Genomic DNA, 17,905 nt, shown 5'->3' with positions numbered 1-17,905 from the left:
ACTGTATTCACTCAACAAAATGACGATTATTCAGGGTTTGTGCTTAATCATTGTACCATGCAAGATGCCCTTTTTCGATATTGACGAAAAGTATAGCTGCTAATATCATTTTCATTTTTAATGGCTTAAACGTCACTGCAAGATGAAACGCTACAAAAATTAGATAACAATAGAGTTTGTGAAATGAAAAGAGAACTCTGTCCACCTATAGACCCGTTATAATCGATTCCAAGCATTTGTTTCAAAAGGAAACATGTCATCATCTCAGACACGTGGATGTCCTCCAATCGAGATTTCTGAAAAATCACGGCAATGCATATCTTTTTCAATAATTCTTCTGAGTCTTCTGCTATGCCAGGTAAGAAAGTTGTTTTTACATTTGCACGCAGTGATCACGCCATTGAAAGGCTGATGCCTATCTCAACAATGGCTGAACCGATTCACTTGCGGTCTTCATGTAGGGTAGATTCATCCTTTCCTTTCTTGGCATGACATGACACCAGTAAAACGCCTTTTGGGCGACCAACGGAGCGAGCGAGAGGATGGGCCTTGCACGTGCGAAATTGCGAGGGGGTACCTCCAACTAACTTGTGCACTGCACCCTACTAACCGGTCTTTAGCGATGTGCCAAATTTCAGCGCAATCGGCCTAGCCGTTCTCGAGATCTGGAAGCGGCACACTGCACGTGCGCACGTGCAAGCGGGGTCCAAACTGACTTTTGCACGGCACCCTACTAACTGGTCCCCAACCGTGTACCAAATTTGAGCGCAATCGGCCCAGCCGTTCTCGAGATCTGGGAGCGCCCCCTGCACGTGCGCACGTGCTGTAGCACCCCAGCCTTATCACATGCAGATGAACTATCTGATGGAGACCTAACTGTGTACCGAGTTTCAATTCAATCGGCCCAACCGTTGTGCCGTTATTGAGGTTGCAATTTTGGGGGTTCTTAAAAAATGTCCAACTTTACCACGCGCCACGTGCGGTGGTTGGCAAGAACGCATGGTGGCCATCACACCACAGAACTTTTACGTCCAAGTGACATTCAGTAAAGAAGACCGCTTGTCAATCGGATGTCCCGTTCCTAAGATATTAGCTTTTGAAGAGCGTCGGCCGCTCATACTCAGGATTTTCCCTTAATTCAGTATGAGACTCCGCTCGCTTCGCTCGCTCCGTAATAAGATACATGAGCATGACTAAATTATTAACATGGCTATACCCTTGGCTATACCTTTGTATTATAGTCACATATTCGCAGCTACTTTCTACTATAGAAACTTTGACATATTGAAACGCTTAGAACGTAGGTGTGTTTATAAGAATTCAAATATAATTTTCTTTCTAATGAATGTGCACGCCCTGGCCAGGTGGGACTGGCGCTGCTGGCGCTGAGTTTCTACGTGAGACCGTACCTACAGCGTCACCATTTGGTGACGGGTCAGAAGGTCAACTCGGACCTGTTCCCCTACGGGCTGATCGCCGCCAGCGCGGCCACACTCATATCCAGGTCAGTGGGACGGGGAGAAGGGTGGGAGGTCAGAGGGAGGGTCAGAGCCAGGAAGAGAGAAATATTTGGAAAATGTGCAATGGAATGCCGAAAGTAAGGTAGGAAGAAATAGTGAAAGAAAGATGGAGTAATGAAGAAAAAATATCAACCTGCCTACGATTTTATAGTAGTGTTTTCTGTAAATTCTGTGTAATAGAAAAAAAGGATTACGCGTAACTATTATTATATATTTTTAAGAAACGTCTTATAAGGGCGTCTTTCCCAGCTCTGGCCCAGTTATGTTTCGGGTGTCCAGTGTCCTGCCCACTTGTCTGAAGGTTATGTTTGGGGTGTCCGGTGTCTTCACCAGTTGTCAGTCTGACGGTGCTGCCTTGTATGCCTCCCCAGCAGTGTTCGCCACGGGCCGCAAAATCCCAGTCCAGCCCAGCCCAGGCCCATGGGTTCACAGCCCGGCCCAGCCCGAGCCCATTCCTGGTAAAAGCGTCAAAGCCCAGCCCGTCAAAAATGAATGGATTAAAAATTATTGACACCACACAGGTATCCAAAGGGAGCAAAGAAACTATTTTGCGAGCAGCATGCACAATGCACATTGCATGCGTACTTATTTAATCGTTTTAATGCAGTCATGGTTTTTGTCTCAGTCGCGAACTCCTGACTACACTTTACAGTTCCTGGCCCAGCCCATCCACAGCCCATCGATCCTTCATATTTCAGGGCCCAGCCCAGCCCGTAGCCCAGCCCAGCCCATGGCCCATTGGGCTGACCCGGCCCATGGCGAACACTGCTCCCCAGTTGTCTGATCGTGCTGCCCTGGGTGCCTTCTTTAGTTGTCTGACCGTGCTGCCTTGTATGCTTCCCCAGTTGTCTGGCTGTAATGTCCGGAGTGTCTGCCAGACAGCGCCGTAAGACAGGTCGCCGGGCTGCGGTCCAGTTCGGCTACTTCTACTTATTCATCGAATTTGCGACCACTGCCTACCTACTTGCCATCGGAATCGTGTTCATATTGCAGGTAACAATCCAATTGTTGAATATCAGAATCGTGTTTATGTTTGGAACAAACGTGCTGTATTTAAAACGTTTATTATACAGAAGACAGTTGAAGTTGGAAGACAATCAGGTGAATCTACATACTGGCGGATTCAAGGGGGGGGGGGGGCAACCGGGCCAAAGTCAGGGCTAGGGGCGGCCAAAATATGATTTGCCCCCCCCCCTTCCAAATCAAATTCTCCCTTTAAAATCTCCTCAGGACTGCAATTTACAAAAAAATGACGACATGCCTGCAAGATAAGTCAACAAATCCTCACTTCCGATCCCAACTAACCCGCGCCCCGTAGGGCTACCGGCGGACCCTACCACCCGTAGGGGGGGGGGGGGCGTTTCGGCCCCCCCCTAAGATCTCGGAAAGGTACCGGCCGATTTTCAAAATTCAATCGGCGTTCGATAGCCCCACCAGGGAACTACCTTCTGACCAAATTTCATTGACCTAGGTCAAACTGATGACGTCACAGGTCAGGTCGAAGGTCATATTTTCACCGTTCACAGGCATTTCAAGAAATGTGTTGTGAAATCGAGTAAATTGGTAATTTATTGAAAACCATCGATGGTACATTGTTCGTCAAACACATATTTTGCTATCTGAGGTCACTAATACCAGGTCAGGTCACAGCGAGGTCAGGTCACCGGGGGTCACAATATGAAAGTGCCGTGTGATGCATGTTTTATGGTCCATTTTACATGACAAATGCGATTATGTGGGTTAGGCAGCCTTTGGGGCCAGCCTAGGTCACGTTTTGGTGAAGGTCAGGTCAAGGTCAGGTCAAATTAGGTCGAATTTCAAAGTTGATATTTTTGCATAAAATGGGTATCGATTCGATGCAGCTCGTCACGGGGAGTCTAATGGTGGTCTTTGTTTTGCTCTGCGAGCCAAAAATTGAGCTTGAAAATTTGACGTCATCATTTTTGAACAGTTTTTTCGCTATAACTTGGCCAAAAAAACGAGGTATCGATCTGAAGTTTGGTATATAGATAGAAGACGGGAGGTACTATCACATGTATACCGGTTTTTTTTCGAAACTCATTTTTTGTTAATTTTACGGCTAATATATCCAAAAATGCTTTTTTGATTTTTGGGGGTCAAAACTCAAAAAGTTAAAAAAATCCGAGATAGCAGTTTTGTAGCCCTGTCAATTTTACACCTTTTAAGTCTTGATCATTTTTCTGTATCGTCAAAGCTGTAGGCCTGACAGGTCTTCTCGCAAGGTCTTTCTTCGGTCGAAAATGACAGAACATGACGTCATTCTGACGTCATTTGTGGCCAACCTATCATAGCCTCTGGAAAAATTTTTGGTCACAATGTGTAAAATTGATGCCCGGAGGGGTCCTGAAAGTTTGGTGGCGATATCTCAGACCGTTTAGGAGATATCGACCGAAAAGGACAGGGGGGGGGGCGTTTCGGCCCCCCCTACGGGGCGCGGGTTTTAAACCAAGCATATGAAAAGCGGGAAATTTTGTCATTGATAACCTTTGGATACCTGACCTTTTGGCCGGCTTTGGCCCATCCCTTTGAAAACGGCTGGATCCGTCAGTGGGTGAATCCTCCATCAAACCTGAGTCGGATCGGAGACGGTAGAAAAAGACAAATTTTGCACAGGCCTAGCCCAGAGCCCCTACCTGAGTGAAACTGAACAGTTGTGTGTGACATGCATATGTTGACATTAGACGATCTCCGTCGCGCAGTTGGACTCGTTTCAGGCGGCCTACCAGCGCGGCTTTTCGCGCGCCATGTGGCGCTACATGCAGAGCCAGCCGCTGAAGGAGTATCTGGACGGTGTGCAGCAGGACTTCGGCTGCTGCGGTGCCCTCGGCTTCTCCGACTGGTTCGTTGTCGACTGGTACCCGCGCGACCTGTACAGCACGCGATACAGGACAGCCGCCAAACAGCGCTCCAGTCTAGCCAAAAAGGTGGGAACTACGCAAAGGAACGCTTTAGTCCTGCTAAAAACGATAGGAGAACTTCAACTTCACAATTGACCGCTCCAGTATGGCCAAAAAGGTGAGGCCGCTGCTGAAGACTGTTCCATATTGAACACAATGCCCATTTTCATGTACACATGATGGGTTTTGCCGGCTGATGAGCAGATGATTCTGGCAAAAATATTCACTTTCACTACAATTATCTGCCGCAGGAAAAGCCCAGGGGCAGGCAACCGAGCCACGTGCTGTAAGTATCGATATTTATGTATTCGAGTGCACATCAATGGACCAATCAAAACACATCATTTGAATTGTCCGTTGGCCAATGGGCATTCAGCACATAGAATTTCGTCACATTGTATTGCAAAGGGTCCTCTGCAGAAAATCGCTGGTGATCATAGCTAATTAATGACTTAGGCTTACGATCCTAGGTGCGTTATTAGACACTAGTTGTGGGTCTCCCACCATTCTAAAGCTTCTTTGATCATCGAATAGGTACTTACCTTGCGATGCTTTTCTTCGTGCGGGATGGAGAAAATAAAAAGAAAAGGAAGAGAAGAAATACGTGTGAGTTGGGACGATAAGCAATGTGATGAGTGGCACTACTCTCCGAAGGCGAGGCTAAGCTTACTGTCAGAAGGTGCACTGATGCTTGGAGAGCTCGTGTGGGCTTAAAATGGAAAGGCGAGCTTTGGACTGACACAGATGCCGCCAAGAAGACAGACAAGTTCACTGCATCCCAGCTCGTACGCATCGTTCCTGGGCCCAATCCTACCAAATGCCGTAATTGCGCATTCACGGCATTTGGTAACATTTGTTACTACTCCACATTCACTGATTCATTCGCTCAGGCAACATTCATAATCATTCACGTCATTTAACTCATTTATCAAGATTAGCTGGACTTGAATAACAATAACGCCGTTGATGTTATTGCCGGTAACTCTGGCCAGTGCTGCCATATACTATTTATGGCATTGGTAGTATTTGGCCCAGATGTGAAGTGCTACCAGGACAATAGTGGTGGTACGAGAAGCGAGGGCACCGTCACGATAGATCCACTGTCGCGGATTCCCTGCACATCCAATACAAACCCATCCCTGGCATCCTGCAAAATGACAGAGGAGCCGCCGGTATCTGTCGGACCTACAGGTACAGAGGATCCGACCGTGTCCGGCGGGCCGATGGGTGAGCCGCCGGTGTACTGTAGACTGGCGGGGGAGCGGCCAGAGGAGCCGCTGGCTCACCACGGGCGTGCACACTATCTTGAGCAAGTCGCTGCCCAGCCTTGTGGTGGCTCGGATCTGGTAAGCACAAACGAAGTGGACCATGATTCAGAAAGACCATGTTCACTTCTACTCTCCATTTCTCGACAGTGGCGAGGAATCGCTTTTGGACGAAAGATCACCACTAGCGACACTCTTCACCTCGTCTTCAAGTAAGCTAATCGTCTTCGACGAATCCTCGACAGGATTTGAAAAAAAAAAATTGAAGGAAGAAAAGCACGAACAACCGACTTCCACGCATCCTCAGCACTCCAACCACGAAGCAAGTAGCATGGATTTGGTCTTGGAAGCACAAACCGTTTCAGTGAAGAAAAAGAAAAGAGCAAGAACAGAAACAGAGCAGGTGCAGAAATTCGCCGAAAAGCACGAAGTAAAACCAGTCCCAAGAAGAGTATAAAAAGAACTGCACCACAAACTTCAACGAGCAACGAAGGTACAGCAAACGAAGCAGTGAACACGAAGGATCTCTCCGCGAGACGACAGTGGTACACGTCTTACGTTCGCACCCAAGAAGTGGCTCGTAGAATTGAGTCGTGACCTGTGAAACTGAAAGCAACAAGAAGAATAAGACCATCACCTGGTCGCTGTCAGGAAAGATGAGTGCAATCATCTTTAATGATCTGTCTGCAAATCATTTTTCCTGACGACACTCGGTTTGGGCCTGACAAGCGCTGACGCCGTGGTGGCAGCTGTCGAGGACGGTGACATCTGTCCTCGAGCAGACAAACGGGATGAAGGTCCGCAAGCAACTAACTGGATATCGAGGCCCTCAAAGAGCACATATGGAAGTTCCACCCGATAAAACATCATTATCGATACGAGCATGCGCCAAACCGATATTATCTGCCACAGGACCTGACCGATGTAAGTATTACCGGAGGGCCGTCCGAAGCCTCAACATCTCATTCACCAGGCTGGCTGGTGAGGAATGTTCGCGATGCTCCATCAAAGTACAGCATACCGCTGACGTTCATGACAAGACGGAGGAGGAGCCGGGCCACCATGAGCCAGGGTGCGAACAATGCGAGTCGCACATGAAGCACCTTGAGGCAGGCCCGAGATGCGTACCGCACAGATGCCAACAAGGCCTTTGATCCAGATATCCTGTACATGTCTGCCGACATGATCAAAGTGTTCATGCTCCCAGAGCTCAGAGCTTCCAGTCAAGGCGGCACTTTTTACAGCTAGCCTGACCTGCTACAATGAAACATTCTCGCTTCGGGACAAGCTCCCTGCCGCACGCACAGTGACTCATGCAGGCGCTGCGCTACATGCACACTATGGCATGATGGCTTGGCCGGTCGCTCAGGAGAAGCCACCCTGCTAAAACACAAGCTGTTGGGAGCTTTAGAAATGGAATTATTGTACTGGGACATTTGTTTATGGTAAAAAGAGTTATTCCACACCAGTAAAAAACGCTGTGCGTGGTGGTCCCGCGGGCCCTGCTGCCGCCGAAATACTCCACCACCAACTTCATACCGGTTGTGACCGCCAAAACTGTCCTGTCGCCCATCTCGCGAACAGGGTGGCGGGCGGCCGGTGGGTCAGCCGAGCGGGCCGCCGCGCCGTCCCCCCCCCCGCCCAGTGGGGGTGTTTTTGCGCGCACCTGTGTGTGCCGGACCTGACCCCTCTCGCGGCGACGCCCGTCGATAGCTTTGTTCACGGGGAATGTGGTCAGCGCGGCGGGCCCGGTTACGTTTGTTTAGCGCGCTGCGTCCGTCCCGGCGGCCGCTGGCGCGCTGCGTCGCGCCCTATCTCTTTCTTTATCTCCGGTTCGTCGCGTCCAGTTAGTTTGCCTAATACCGTTTGCTTTGCTCCCTCGCTATCTCTCCTGTGTGTGACCCCATTGCCAGTCGTATTTAAACCTGCTGTAAACACCTCCCTCTCTCTGTTCTCTCTCAGTCTTCGCGCCGAGCGGTTGTTCGCTCCGCTCGGCTCAGCCTCCACGCAGTGTGGTGGTTTTCTGCCGGCTCTTTGCTCATCGCAACATAGACTGTGAATCAGTGCAGTGGTGTGTCCAAGGAAGTGGTCACCTGGAGCGATTGAGCAAAGGACTTCAAGTTAGCGGCACAGTTTACTCAAGTTATTCTCTGTTCTCTCTCAGTCTTCGCGCCGTGCGGTTGTTTCGCTCCGCTCGGCTCAGCCTCCACGCAGTGTGGTGGTTCTCTGCTGGCTCTTGCTCACCGCAATATAGACTGTGAATAAGTGCAGTGTTGTGTCCAAGGAAGTGGTCACCTGGAGCGATTGAGCAAAAGACTTCAAGTTAGCGGCACAGTATACTCAAGTTTCTCTCTGTTCTGCCTCAGTCGTCGAGCCGGGCGGTTGTTTCGTTCCGCTCGTCGCAGCCTTCAAGCAGTGTAATTGGTTTGCCGGATCTTGCTCTTTGCAATACAGACTGTGAAATCAGTGCAGTGGTGTGACAAAGGAAGTGATCACCGAGAGCGAGGAGTGAGAGAATCAAGATAGCGGCACAGTATACATTCCAGTTACACTTCACTTCACTTACACTTCAAACGCAGAATTACCCTCCCCCCTATACCTAGCCCGATCGTGCCATCACGGTCTCTATTCCTCCCCTCTGTCCACGCCATCGTGGACTCTGTCCTTACGAGCCCCTGTTGCGCCAGCGCGACTCTTTAACCTTCCCCGTGTCACGCCATCGTGGCCTCTATCCTTATCTCTCTTAAAGGTAGGTCGGCACAGCCCAAACCTCGCCCGATCGTGCCATCACGGTCTCTATTCCTCCCCTCCGTCCACGCCATCGTGGACTCTGTCCTTACTAGCCCTTGTTGCGCCAGCGCGACTCTTTAACCTTCCCCGTGTCACGCCATCGTGGCCTCTATCCTTATCTCTTTTAAAGGTAGGCCGGCACAGCCCTAACCTAGCCCGATCGTGCCATCACGGTCTCTATTCCTCACCTCTGTTCACGCCATCGTGGACTCTGTCCTACGAAGCCCCGTTGCGCCAGCGCGACTCTTTAACCTCCCCTCGAGTCACGCCATCGTGGCCTCTATCCCTACTCATCCTTGTACCTGTTATGAGGGTCTGCGTTTCAGTCACCTAAATGCCATGGACCAGTAGCCACGCCCAGTCACACAGAAACAAGATACAGTCCACTATAGAGCGCTCGTGACGCACAGGCACAAACGTCACCGAGTCGGCGCCGGCTGCTGCGTCTGCGACACCGGTCCAACCAGGTCAGAGGCGGGATCCGAGCGGGCACTGTGGACGTTACAGGGGAGACTGACCGAAATCTGCACTGACATGTTGTCGGGTAGACGTGGTTTGTTGGGGTTCTGGTGCGGAATAACTGGTGTGGAATAACTTAGGGCCTTGGAATAACTCTTTTTACCATAAGCTGTTGGGAGGCATGGATGAGGTCTGACGTTTTGCCTTGAGCTGATGACCAGTATACCATACGTCGGCAATCGGCATACTACCTAGGAAGATTTGCTCATACACGCTAAGGATAGGCTCCCACGTTGCTATTGCTTCCGGGTTCACATAAACCGGCTTAACGTAAAACTTTGTTCCTGGCCAAAATTGCCAGATGTAATGATCCCCGGCTCCAGACTGGCTTTAGGCTCGCGGGGCAAAAAAAGGCGCCATTCACATAATTCGCTGGGGCATGATTATAAATTCCCCTGGAACTGCAATTCACAATCACACAGGTGTGAGACTACTTTCATAGAAATGACCCCTAACGTGACACATCCTGACTTTATACACGCATATAAATCAACTATCGTCGATACATTTCCACTCTCATGCGTCATAGAGAAAAGTACGCGTATGAGTTATAACTGTTACCATACTGTTGAGTGTTGCTTATAAATCTTTTTCTTGCAATTATCGCTCTTTTTATTTTTTTCTCAGGCGTTCCTGGCAAAAGATAAATATCCTGACTCATCTTCCCTGATTGAATCGTTTTCCATGGACTCTTATGGAACGGATGCCCACATGGAAAAGGTAAAGTTCCGACCGAAATTAATGCTTAGCCGTTCCGTGGGAAGAGCAGTATAAAGACAAAGAAAGAAAGAGAGAGAGAGAGAGAGAGAGAGAGAGAGAGAGAGAGAGAGAGAGAGAGAGAGAGAGAGAGAGAGAGAGAGAGAGAGAGAGAGAGAGAGAGAGAGAGAAAGCGGAGAGAGGGATGAACACATTTTTTTAAAACAATTGCTGACCATGAAAAAGATCATAGTAAAATATAGGTAGGTGGTAGGTAGTAAAGGTAATATAAGTTGAATGGGTACTCTCAATGAAAGTGTGAACCAGAAATGTGGGTAAGAAGTCAAATGCTAAAGCAGGACGGCACTGTTTTTTCCGCTTTGTTTATTAGGGGATCATGACATTAAAAGCTTCGTCACCGTTACCAATAACCGTCTGCAGGTGGCGAAGGCGATGGACTACGAGTTTGTGCACGGCGAGTACACCTCGGCGCTGCTGCATATGAAGACTGGGGTGCCGTTCGCAGAGGTACCGTTCAGCTGCTGTGACCCGTCGGCGCCCACCTGGTGCCACCAGATGTACGCCACGTACCCCTGGTACAACTACGAGCCCACCAGGAGGCTCAGCATACACACCGTCGGCTGCACCTACAAGGTAAGGCCTACAACCCCTGGTACAGTTACGAGCCCACCAGGAGGCTCAGCATACATTTCCCACCGTCGGCTGCTATGTATACAAGGCAAGGTGCAGAGAAAATAGGAGCATCTAATGCGTGTATCACCAACCAGATAGGTGAGGTTCGATGAACTAAGGGGTATAATGAGCTGTCACGACTCGCGGGTGCAATTGTCCGATTCAATATTTCATGTTTACCTGTTACCCGATGTTTCAAAGTGTTTGGTATGACTACTTGCCAGTTGTTTTCTCATTGATTCGAAATGAAAAGGTTACACCTTGTAGGGGTTCGTTTTTTATGAGAAAGCCGCCAAAAATGACCACAGAGCTGCGGGTTCGGTCACAAAGAACGGGTGGCACTAGAGTATTTAGAACAACAGTGGCAGCTCTCCTCAGCCGGGGTCGGTTAAAGGACAAAGTTTTGCATGAACAGAATATAAAAAAGGGGTGGTTACATGAAATAATGCTCCCATAGGTATACATTGCTGATTTGTTTTCTTAGGTTTTTAAATTCGACTGCGTTTCAGGTGAAGGCGTTTCTATCGGGGACAGTGACATGGCTGGTTGCAATCCTGTTCTGCACAATGGCACTAAAAGCAATTATCATGATACTCTATAGGTAAGTTTAAATAAGACAGCCAAACATAAAACATTTTTAAGGAAAACGCATTGATTTGTTAACAAATAACATCGATGGTGCCTGCTCGTTAACCCTCGCATGTGTGCGGCGTTTTCCAGCTTCTAATGTGTAGGGGGGGGGGGGGGTCGGTTGGACCCCCCCCCTTGCCGTTTGGCCCCTGATCGAGCTAGAGCTTCGCGGAAAAAACGAGCGTGTTGCCCGTGACGAGAGGAAGCCGATGATACCCAATTTTAAGGTCTTAGGTCATTGGTTGACCTTCCAGGTCAGGTCAATGACCCAAGGTCGGGAAAATCGGGACCTGTTAGAAAGTCGTTAAGTGTGGCTGCTAAGGGGTTTTTCGGGGTGCTGATCACGAATATCGTGTTAGTTTTGATCACAGATGATGTCTTTAAGCATTTAGACCAGGTCGGGTCAGGTCAGGTCAGGTCAACCAGTAGGCGTCGTGACGGGTATTAGTATTACGTGTCAACCGCCTCTGACAGCTTCGTAACATGTTACGAAGTCATCAAAACTACTTCGTAAATGTTCAAATGGTTGCTAAATTCGAATTCAGCTCCAAAAACTAGCCTAGAAACATGTAAAACTCGAAAAAGTGAACCGAGGTCACCAAAGGTCACTGACCTGACCTGACCTTCAGGTGACCTTGACACCCACCCTAATGCATGGGAGCAACATCAAATCACATGTTTGAACGTTTGAAACCACGAAAAGCTTGCAAACGCGCGGCTAATGCGAGCCGACATACGCGGAATCGCGATTCCGGCCAAACATGGTCTCGGAAAAGAGGTCACAGGTCAAAGGTCATTGGGGTCAGGGTCATGAAATTGTCAGGGTAGGTGTAAAATTGATCAATGCGAGGGTACTGAAAGTTTCGTCGCGATCGGCCGCTTTTTACGCGAGTTATTCGCGAAAAACCATGGGGGGGTCCATCCGACCCCCCCTACACATGCGAGGGTTAATGTTAACCCTAGAACGCCTAGGGGGGGGTTGTATCACCCCCCCCCCTGAGGTTTTTTCGAAGTGCACGCTAAACGACTTGTCGTAGCGGGCTGAAATTTTCAATACCCTCTGGGGCAACCTTTGCGCATCTTTTGCCGAAAAAAATTGATCGGGTCATGTCAGGTCACGGAGTTATGACGTCATTAGAGGTACAGCCTCCGGCCGGATTTTCACAAACTGAGTGCCAACGCCCGAGGTTTCCTGCCGGTGGTACGGACATCGGTTGATGGATCGTGATGAAACTTCCCATGCATGTTGGGGCAAGTATTGGCTATCATATGGTATAAGAAATTTGACCGGGTCAGGTCAGGTCACGGAGCTATGACGTCACAAGAGGAACAGCGTCCGGTACTATTTTTGAAAAGCGCCCGAACCACTATTTTGCTAATTCTTGTCACCTCAATGGGAATATGCAGCAATATTAGCTTCTATAGGGAGGAAATGGACCTCCCAAATCCAAAAATACAATCAGATTTCAAAAATTTAAATTTTGATTTTTCGAATTTCTGCCGCCGACTGTGACCTTGCCGACTTCCGGCGCTCCCAACGCGCCATTTTTAGAGCTAGGGAAACGAAATACATACCAAACGATAGAGAATTGATCAAGGAACACGATAGTGAAGGTTTCAAGTCGATATCTCCCACCGTTTTGCCACAATCGCCGCCGAAAGTTGAAAAAAGTCTATTTTTCCGAAAATTTGACCTTTGACCGGTCAAAAGTAGGTCAAATGTTGACCTAGGACCAAAAAATATACCACCAATCGCGAGATCTCGTTGAGAGCAATCCGTTGGTTTTTTCCGCTAAGCTCTACGACCTTCCGTTTCGAAACGCCAGGGGGGGGGGTCGTAACAACCCCCCCCCCCTGGTCGTTCGTGTTATGAGAAATGGCCTGGTCGTGCGAGGGTTAATCTATTATGCCAAAAACATGTAGGGCTATATTGCAATCATAGACACATACGTAGGTATGCAGTGTTTCGGTTTCTTGGTAGACTACAGGTACAGATGCCAATGGGATATGAACTTGGTTTACCAATAAGTGGAATCAAATTGCTGCTAATCCGGTTAATTCCCCGGCTCCGGCTCTAAAATGCTGGGTGAAGCCCATTGCTCTCTACTCGCCACCTTCCAGTCACCCCTAACGCTAGGCCCGGTCTCCAGATACGTCCAGACGTCGCTGCAAACGGCGCTGGACGCAGGGCGCCATCTGTCGCCGGCCCTGGGATATTTAGTTCCTCTGCCGGCCGCTGGTGGCGCTGTGGATAGCGAGGAAAAGGAGCCACTTCTGGACAGTGAGGGCGACAGCGGCACAACCGGTAATGGCCCGGTTCGGGAAAGGGAACATGGAATTCTGGGCCTCATACCTCACCCCTTCATTCATTCAGACAAAACTTTAAAAAATTGCATTTTATGCACTAAAAGCAAAAACCAATATCCTATCCTTTCAAATTATTTCAGATGAGACTCTAGACGACGAAACAGCCGACCAAATGGATGAAGAGGACGATGACACTGAAGCATAGTCTCAGTGGCAGTCGGCACCATCCTCAGCTCAGATGACTGCGTCAGCGGAAGCGGTTTGGAGCTGCATGGTGAACGCTGTAGGACTGTGGGACATCTCGGAGCGCAGCGATCTGATTACTTGAATCTTGATCTTCGTCGATGCTGTTCTGTATCTCAGTTTTCTTTTGACGGAAGCGAGTTCTTACTGCTAGGGACTCAGGCCAGAGTCTCGGTTGTTCAAAAGCGTATATAGGTCCGTTGATGTGTATTGGTGTTCCAGACGTGTGGTGCGCGTGTGCTATATAATGTGATGAAACGTGCCGTTGTGCGAATAAGCCGAAAGTACTGTCAACTCGACCAAAGCGGCTTGCTGCTAGTGTAATCAACGAGAACGTACCTTTAGTTGCCTTATTTGTGCAAAAGATGAAAATGATTAGGCTCATCGTTTTTTTTTTCAAACAGGAGCGTTCTCTCCTATAAGTGGCTCGCACAAAATAAAAAGTTTCATAGCGACAGTGTTTTACCTTTTCATCTGTATTGACATTTTGCCATCTGTATATTTCAGATTACAGTCTATGACTCTGTCGCATAAGGTCTCTAATTTGAAAATAAAACGGTCCCAGTTTTATTTATGGGGAAAGCAAAGTTGATCAATCTTTTATAATCGGACAGTGACGCTAGTGGTAAAGTCAAACAGTTTGGCATAGCGCCGTTAACGCTGCTAATTTATGCGATATTTGTCATTTGGGTTGATCATTGCACATAAACTGCAAATGAAAATGCTAAACTCATCAAATTCGCCCAGTAATGACAATTTTATGCCGAAGTCGAAACATATTTCGTATCATAATGCAAACCGATTCCAATCACAAGCAATACCTTTCATTGTCCTGCCTGCAGGTTTCGTTTGAAAGAAACAAATGCACCTTTGATAGCAAAACAAGAGACATTACCGGGCGAAATAAGGTGCGGCGTCAAAACTTTACGGCATCAGATAGGTGATCGTCGCTACGGCGTTTCCAAAACAATAGGATTGACAAGCCGACGCCAGCGGCCGTGGAGGGTCACCAATCCACGCGCGGACCCCGACGGAGTCGGTTGGGCTTCGTCGCTGCCCCAAACCCCTCGTCACTCCCACTCCGGGTCAAACGACTGGTTGCAGCCCGCCACTCGGCATCGTACCATCAGATCCGTCTTTGGATCTTTGCTTTTGAACTTCATTCTACCAGGCTTCTTCGGTCATCTGGAACTTCCCTTGGCTGAATCGGAAGCCTCTCTACCTGACGAAACCTCTCTAGCTTACTTCTCAGGAACCCCCTTGCTCGCTCCTTAGTTTCCTTTTCTGAAGACTCCCTGGCGCTTCTCCCGCCTTCGTCGCACCATGCGTCTGTGGCGGCTGCTGCGTGTCTGGCAGGTTCTCTCGCTGCTGGTACCGGTCCTCTGTGGTACACAGACGCTCGGCAGAGGCCGGTGGCGGCACAACCTTCGTCTTCGAGACGCGGTGCCACTCTCTGAGCACCATGTTGCCAGCGTGGTGCAGTGTCTGGCGCTGTGCGGACGGCAGATTGCGTGCAAGGCGCTTCAGTATGAGTCACTCCCACCCGGACAACTCCAGTGTCAGCTGTTCGATGTCTCCGCCTGTGAGGGCCCCACCGGTAACGAGAGCCGACTGGTGGCCGCCCAGGGTGTCCACTACATGGACGTGTCGTCTGACCTGAGCGCGGCCAGCGCAGAAAGACAGCAGAACTTCTGGGAGGACGCCGGCTGCACGGAGCGAGGCTACTGTGACCCCGCGTGCGCCGCAGCGGCCGAGGGGGACTTCTGTCCGGCGTCGGACGCGTTCTGCAGCGCGATACAGCCCGCAACGTGCTTCGCTTGTCTGGAGAACTCGTGTCAGCTCAGTCCGACCAAGTGGAGGGTTGCGGGGGCAGACGGGCCAATTCTGCCTAGGTGGCAACCGTGGCTGCTTGACACGTACTTAACGAAGATCAAGCGAATCGTTAATGGCGCGTGTTCACTGAAATTTGACCTAAGAGTGCAGAAGATGGGTAGCATCAGCATTACTGTATCCAACTTGAATGCGCACAAAGCGAACGGTCGCGACTTTGGTGATACCGCCTACGTGTTTGACATAGGCGTCAACGGCAACTCAGAAACGGTCCTGAAGCTTCGTACACCGGCGGAAAGCATCGTGCTTACCGCAAGCACCCCGGACATCCTGAGTGCCACCGAGGAGCGTCGCTATCTGCTCTCATTCTGCGATGGCCAGCTCCGGTTTGGACCGGAGCCACAGCCGGACCTGGTGACCTCCTCACACTCAGCACCTAACGGATTCCACTTGCTGCTGCTAGACATCTCCCCGGAAGCCGAAGTTGCTCACATGAAGTTTGAGAAGGACGTGGCAGATTCGTGGCTGCTCCGCGAGGATGGAGTCATCCGTGACGCCAAGTTTGATGTCCCGTCGAAAAGTGTCCTCTTGCGACAGCTGTCTGCCGAGCCAATCGCGGAGACATCGATCTCCTTTGCCGTCCAGAGTCCCGGCAACACTTGGGTGATGTTCCGCCAGAGCATGGATCCCGGCATCATGTACAGGGTGGTGCTGGGCGCAACCTCCACCACGTCACGTCTGGAGGTGGTCACACTGGAGGGCGCCATCACCGTGGAGACAATCACATCGGACAAAGCGATTCTGATCTCCTCCATGCCTGTCAGCTTCAAGGTGACCTACCGGAGTACGGTATCGGGAGTCGAAATCACCGTCGAGCGCAGTTACGTGGCGTTGTTCCAGAGCCATTTCCCCGAGCCAATGCTGATCCGCTACGTTGCCGTTGGTGCTGGCTGCTGTGGTATCCAGTGGTTCAATCTGGGTAGACACCATGACGGTTGGCGCACGGACTTCTGGGTTACTCAGGGGTCGGGAGGCTACGTCAACTACGCAGGTCTCGAATGATGAGGCGCAGGTCATAAGAAGAGATCTAGTTACCGGGGGTGGAGGGTGTTGACGGTGACACCAAATGTTGCCACTGCGAATGCTTTAATTAAATGCACGTCGGGGAAACAAAGGTGAAAAATTTAAGTTTTCAGCTCAAACACATAACGCTAGCACATAACGTAGGTTAGGACAGCTTCCCATGTAGTGCGAAGTGAAGTCATTGGTAAGCGGCATTTAAGTAATCTACGTCGCCGCAGTTGTTCTTAGTTTGAATGGCCGTTTTCACGACGGGCTATCCGGCGAGTGCACCTAATTTGACCAAATCTACACCTAATCTCTTTAACAGCAAATATCTGTATTTTATGAATTTATTTCAGTGTTTTTATCAATGATACTCTCTGATAATATGACAAAGCAGGCATATAAGCAATTTGTGCCACCCCAGCTGATAGCTAGTAAGAGGCACACTGAACCTGATTTGACCAAATCTGCACCTAATCTGCACCAAATGTGCACCAGATGGCCATCGTGAAAAGGGCTAATGTCGCTTGGACAAGACAATGGCCAGAGCGTCATTGATCTGAAATGGCATCGAGCTGTTCCAATATGCAACCTAGTCGAACAGTCGCCAACCCTTGTGTGAGCTGTTTGAAAGCCTATCGGCTGCCTAACGGCTGCCTATCGCTATGCTACCCGCTACCCGCACTGCTGTGTTGCAACTTGCAGAATACATGGCTGCTAGAAAAAAAAACAGCTGAACCTCTCAGTTTTCTCTGACCCGCTATACCTATGCCTTATGTGTCTTTTAAATACGATGCATGATATCATGATGCATAGAAGTGGCTAGTGCAGTGCACAATGCGCATCCGTGGACCTTGTTAACGGCGAACTAAAATAAGACTAGAAGTGGTATACATATATCGACAGGTAGGTTCTTTATCTATCCTATTGTCAGAGGAATAAGATAATTCGTCCATGTCGATTTCACGAGGCATTATTATTAGGACGGCGGGGAGACCCTAATTAACCCTCGCCCATGTAGGGGGGGGTTGGTGCAACCCCCCTGAGGCTTTTCGGAAATAGTGCAAAAACGGCGGCGCGCAGCGCCGCCAAATTTGGGTACTTTATGGGGCAAACCTTGCGCATCTTTTGATAAAAAAATTTGACCGGGTCATGTCAGGTCACGGAGTTATGACGTCACAAAGGGAACAGCCTCCGGCCGGATTTTCACAAACTGAGTGCCAAGCCCGAAGTTTCCTGCCGGTGGTACAGACATCGGTTGATGGATCGTGATGAAACTTCCCATGCATGTTGGGGCAAGTATTGGCTATCATATGGTGTAAGAAACTTGACCGGGTCAGCTCAGGTCACGGAGCTATAACGTCACAAGAGGAACAGCGTCCGGTACTATTTTTGAAAAGCGCCCGAACCACTATTTTGCTAATTCTTG

At 49.5% G+C, this 17,905-nt stretch overlaps 1 protein-coding gene across 1 annotated transcript; it reads left to right on the top strand.

Annotated features, from left to right (window-relative positions):
• Positions 1-5: 5 nt before the first annotated feature.
• On the top strand, positions 6-14,038 carry LOC122371076 (RDS/peripherin-like protein xRDS35). The gene is made up of 9 exons (XM_043347166.1): positions 6-358; positions 1,365-1,504; positions 2,366-2,513; positions 4,241-4,465; positions 9,640-9,732; positions 10,150-10,362; positions 10,911-11,002; positions 13,182-13,336; positions 13,479-14,038. The coding sequence occupies exons 1-9, from the start codon at positions 254-256 to the stop codon at positions 13,541-13,543; spliced, it is 1,236 nt and encodes a 411-aa protein (XP_043203101.1). The 5' UTR covers positions 6-253; the 3' UTR covers positions 13,544-14,038.
• Positions 14,039-17,905: the final 3,867 nt, after the last annotated feature.

Source organism: Amphibalanus amphitrite, unplaced genomic scaffold (assembly GCF_019059575.1).
Source record: "Amphibalanus amphitrite isolate SeventyFive unplaced genomic scaffold, NRLGWU_Aamphi_draft 001201F_arrow, whole genome shotgun sequence".
Classification (NCBI taxonomy): domain Eukaryota; kingdom Metazoa; phylum Arthropoda; class Thecostraca; order Balanomorpha; family Balanidae; genus Amphibalanus; species Amphibalanus amphitrite.
Note: the sequence above shows the minus strand (reverse complement) of the source record. Positions and strands in the feature narration are given on the sequence as shown.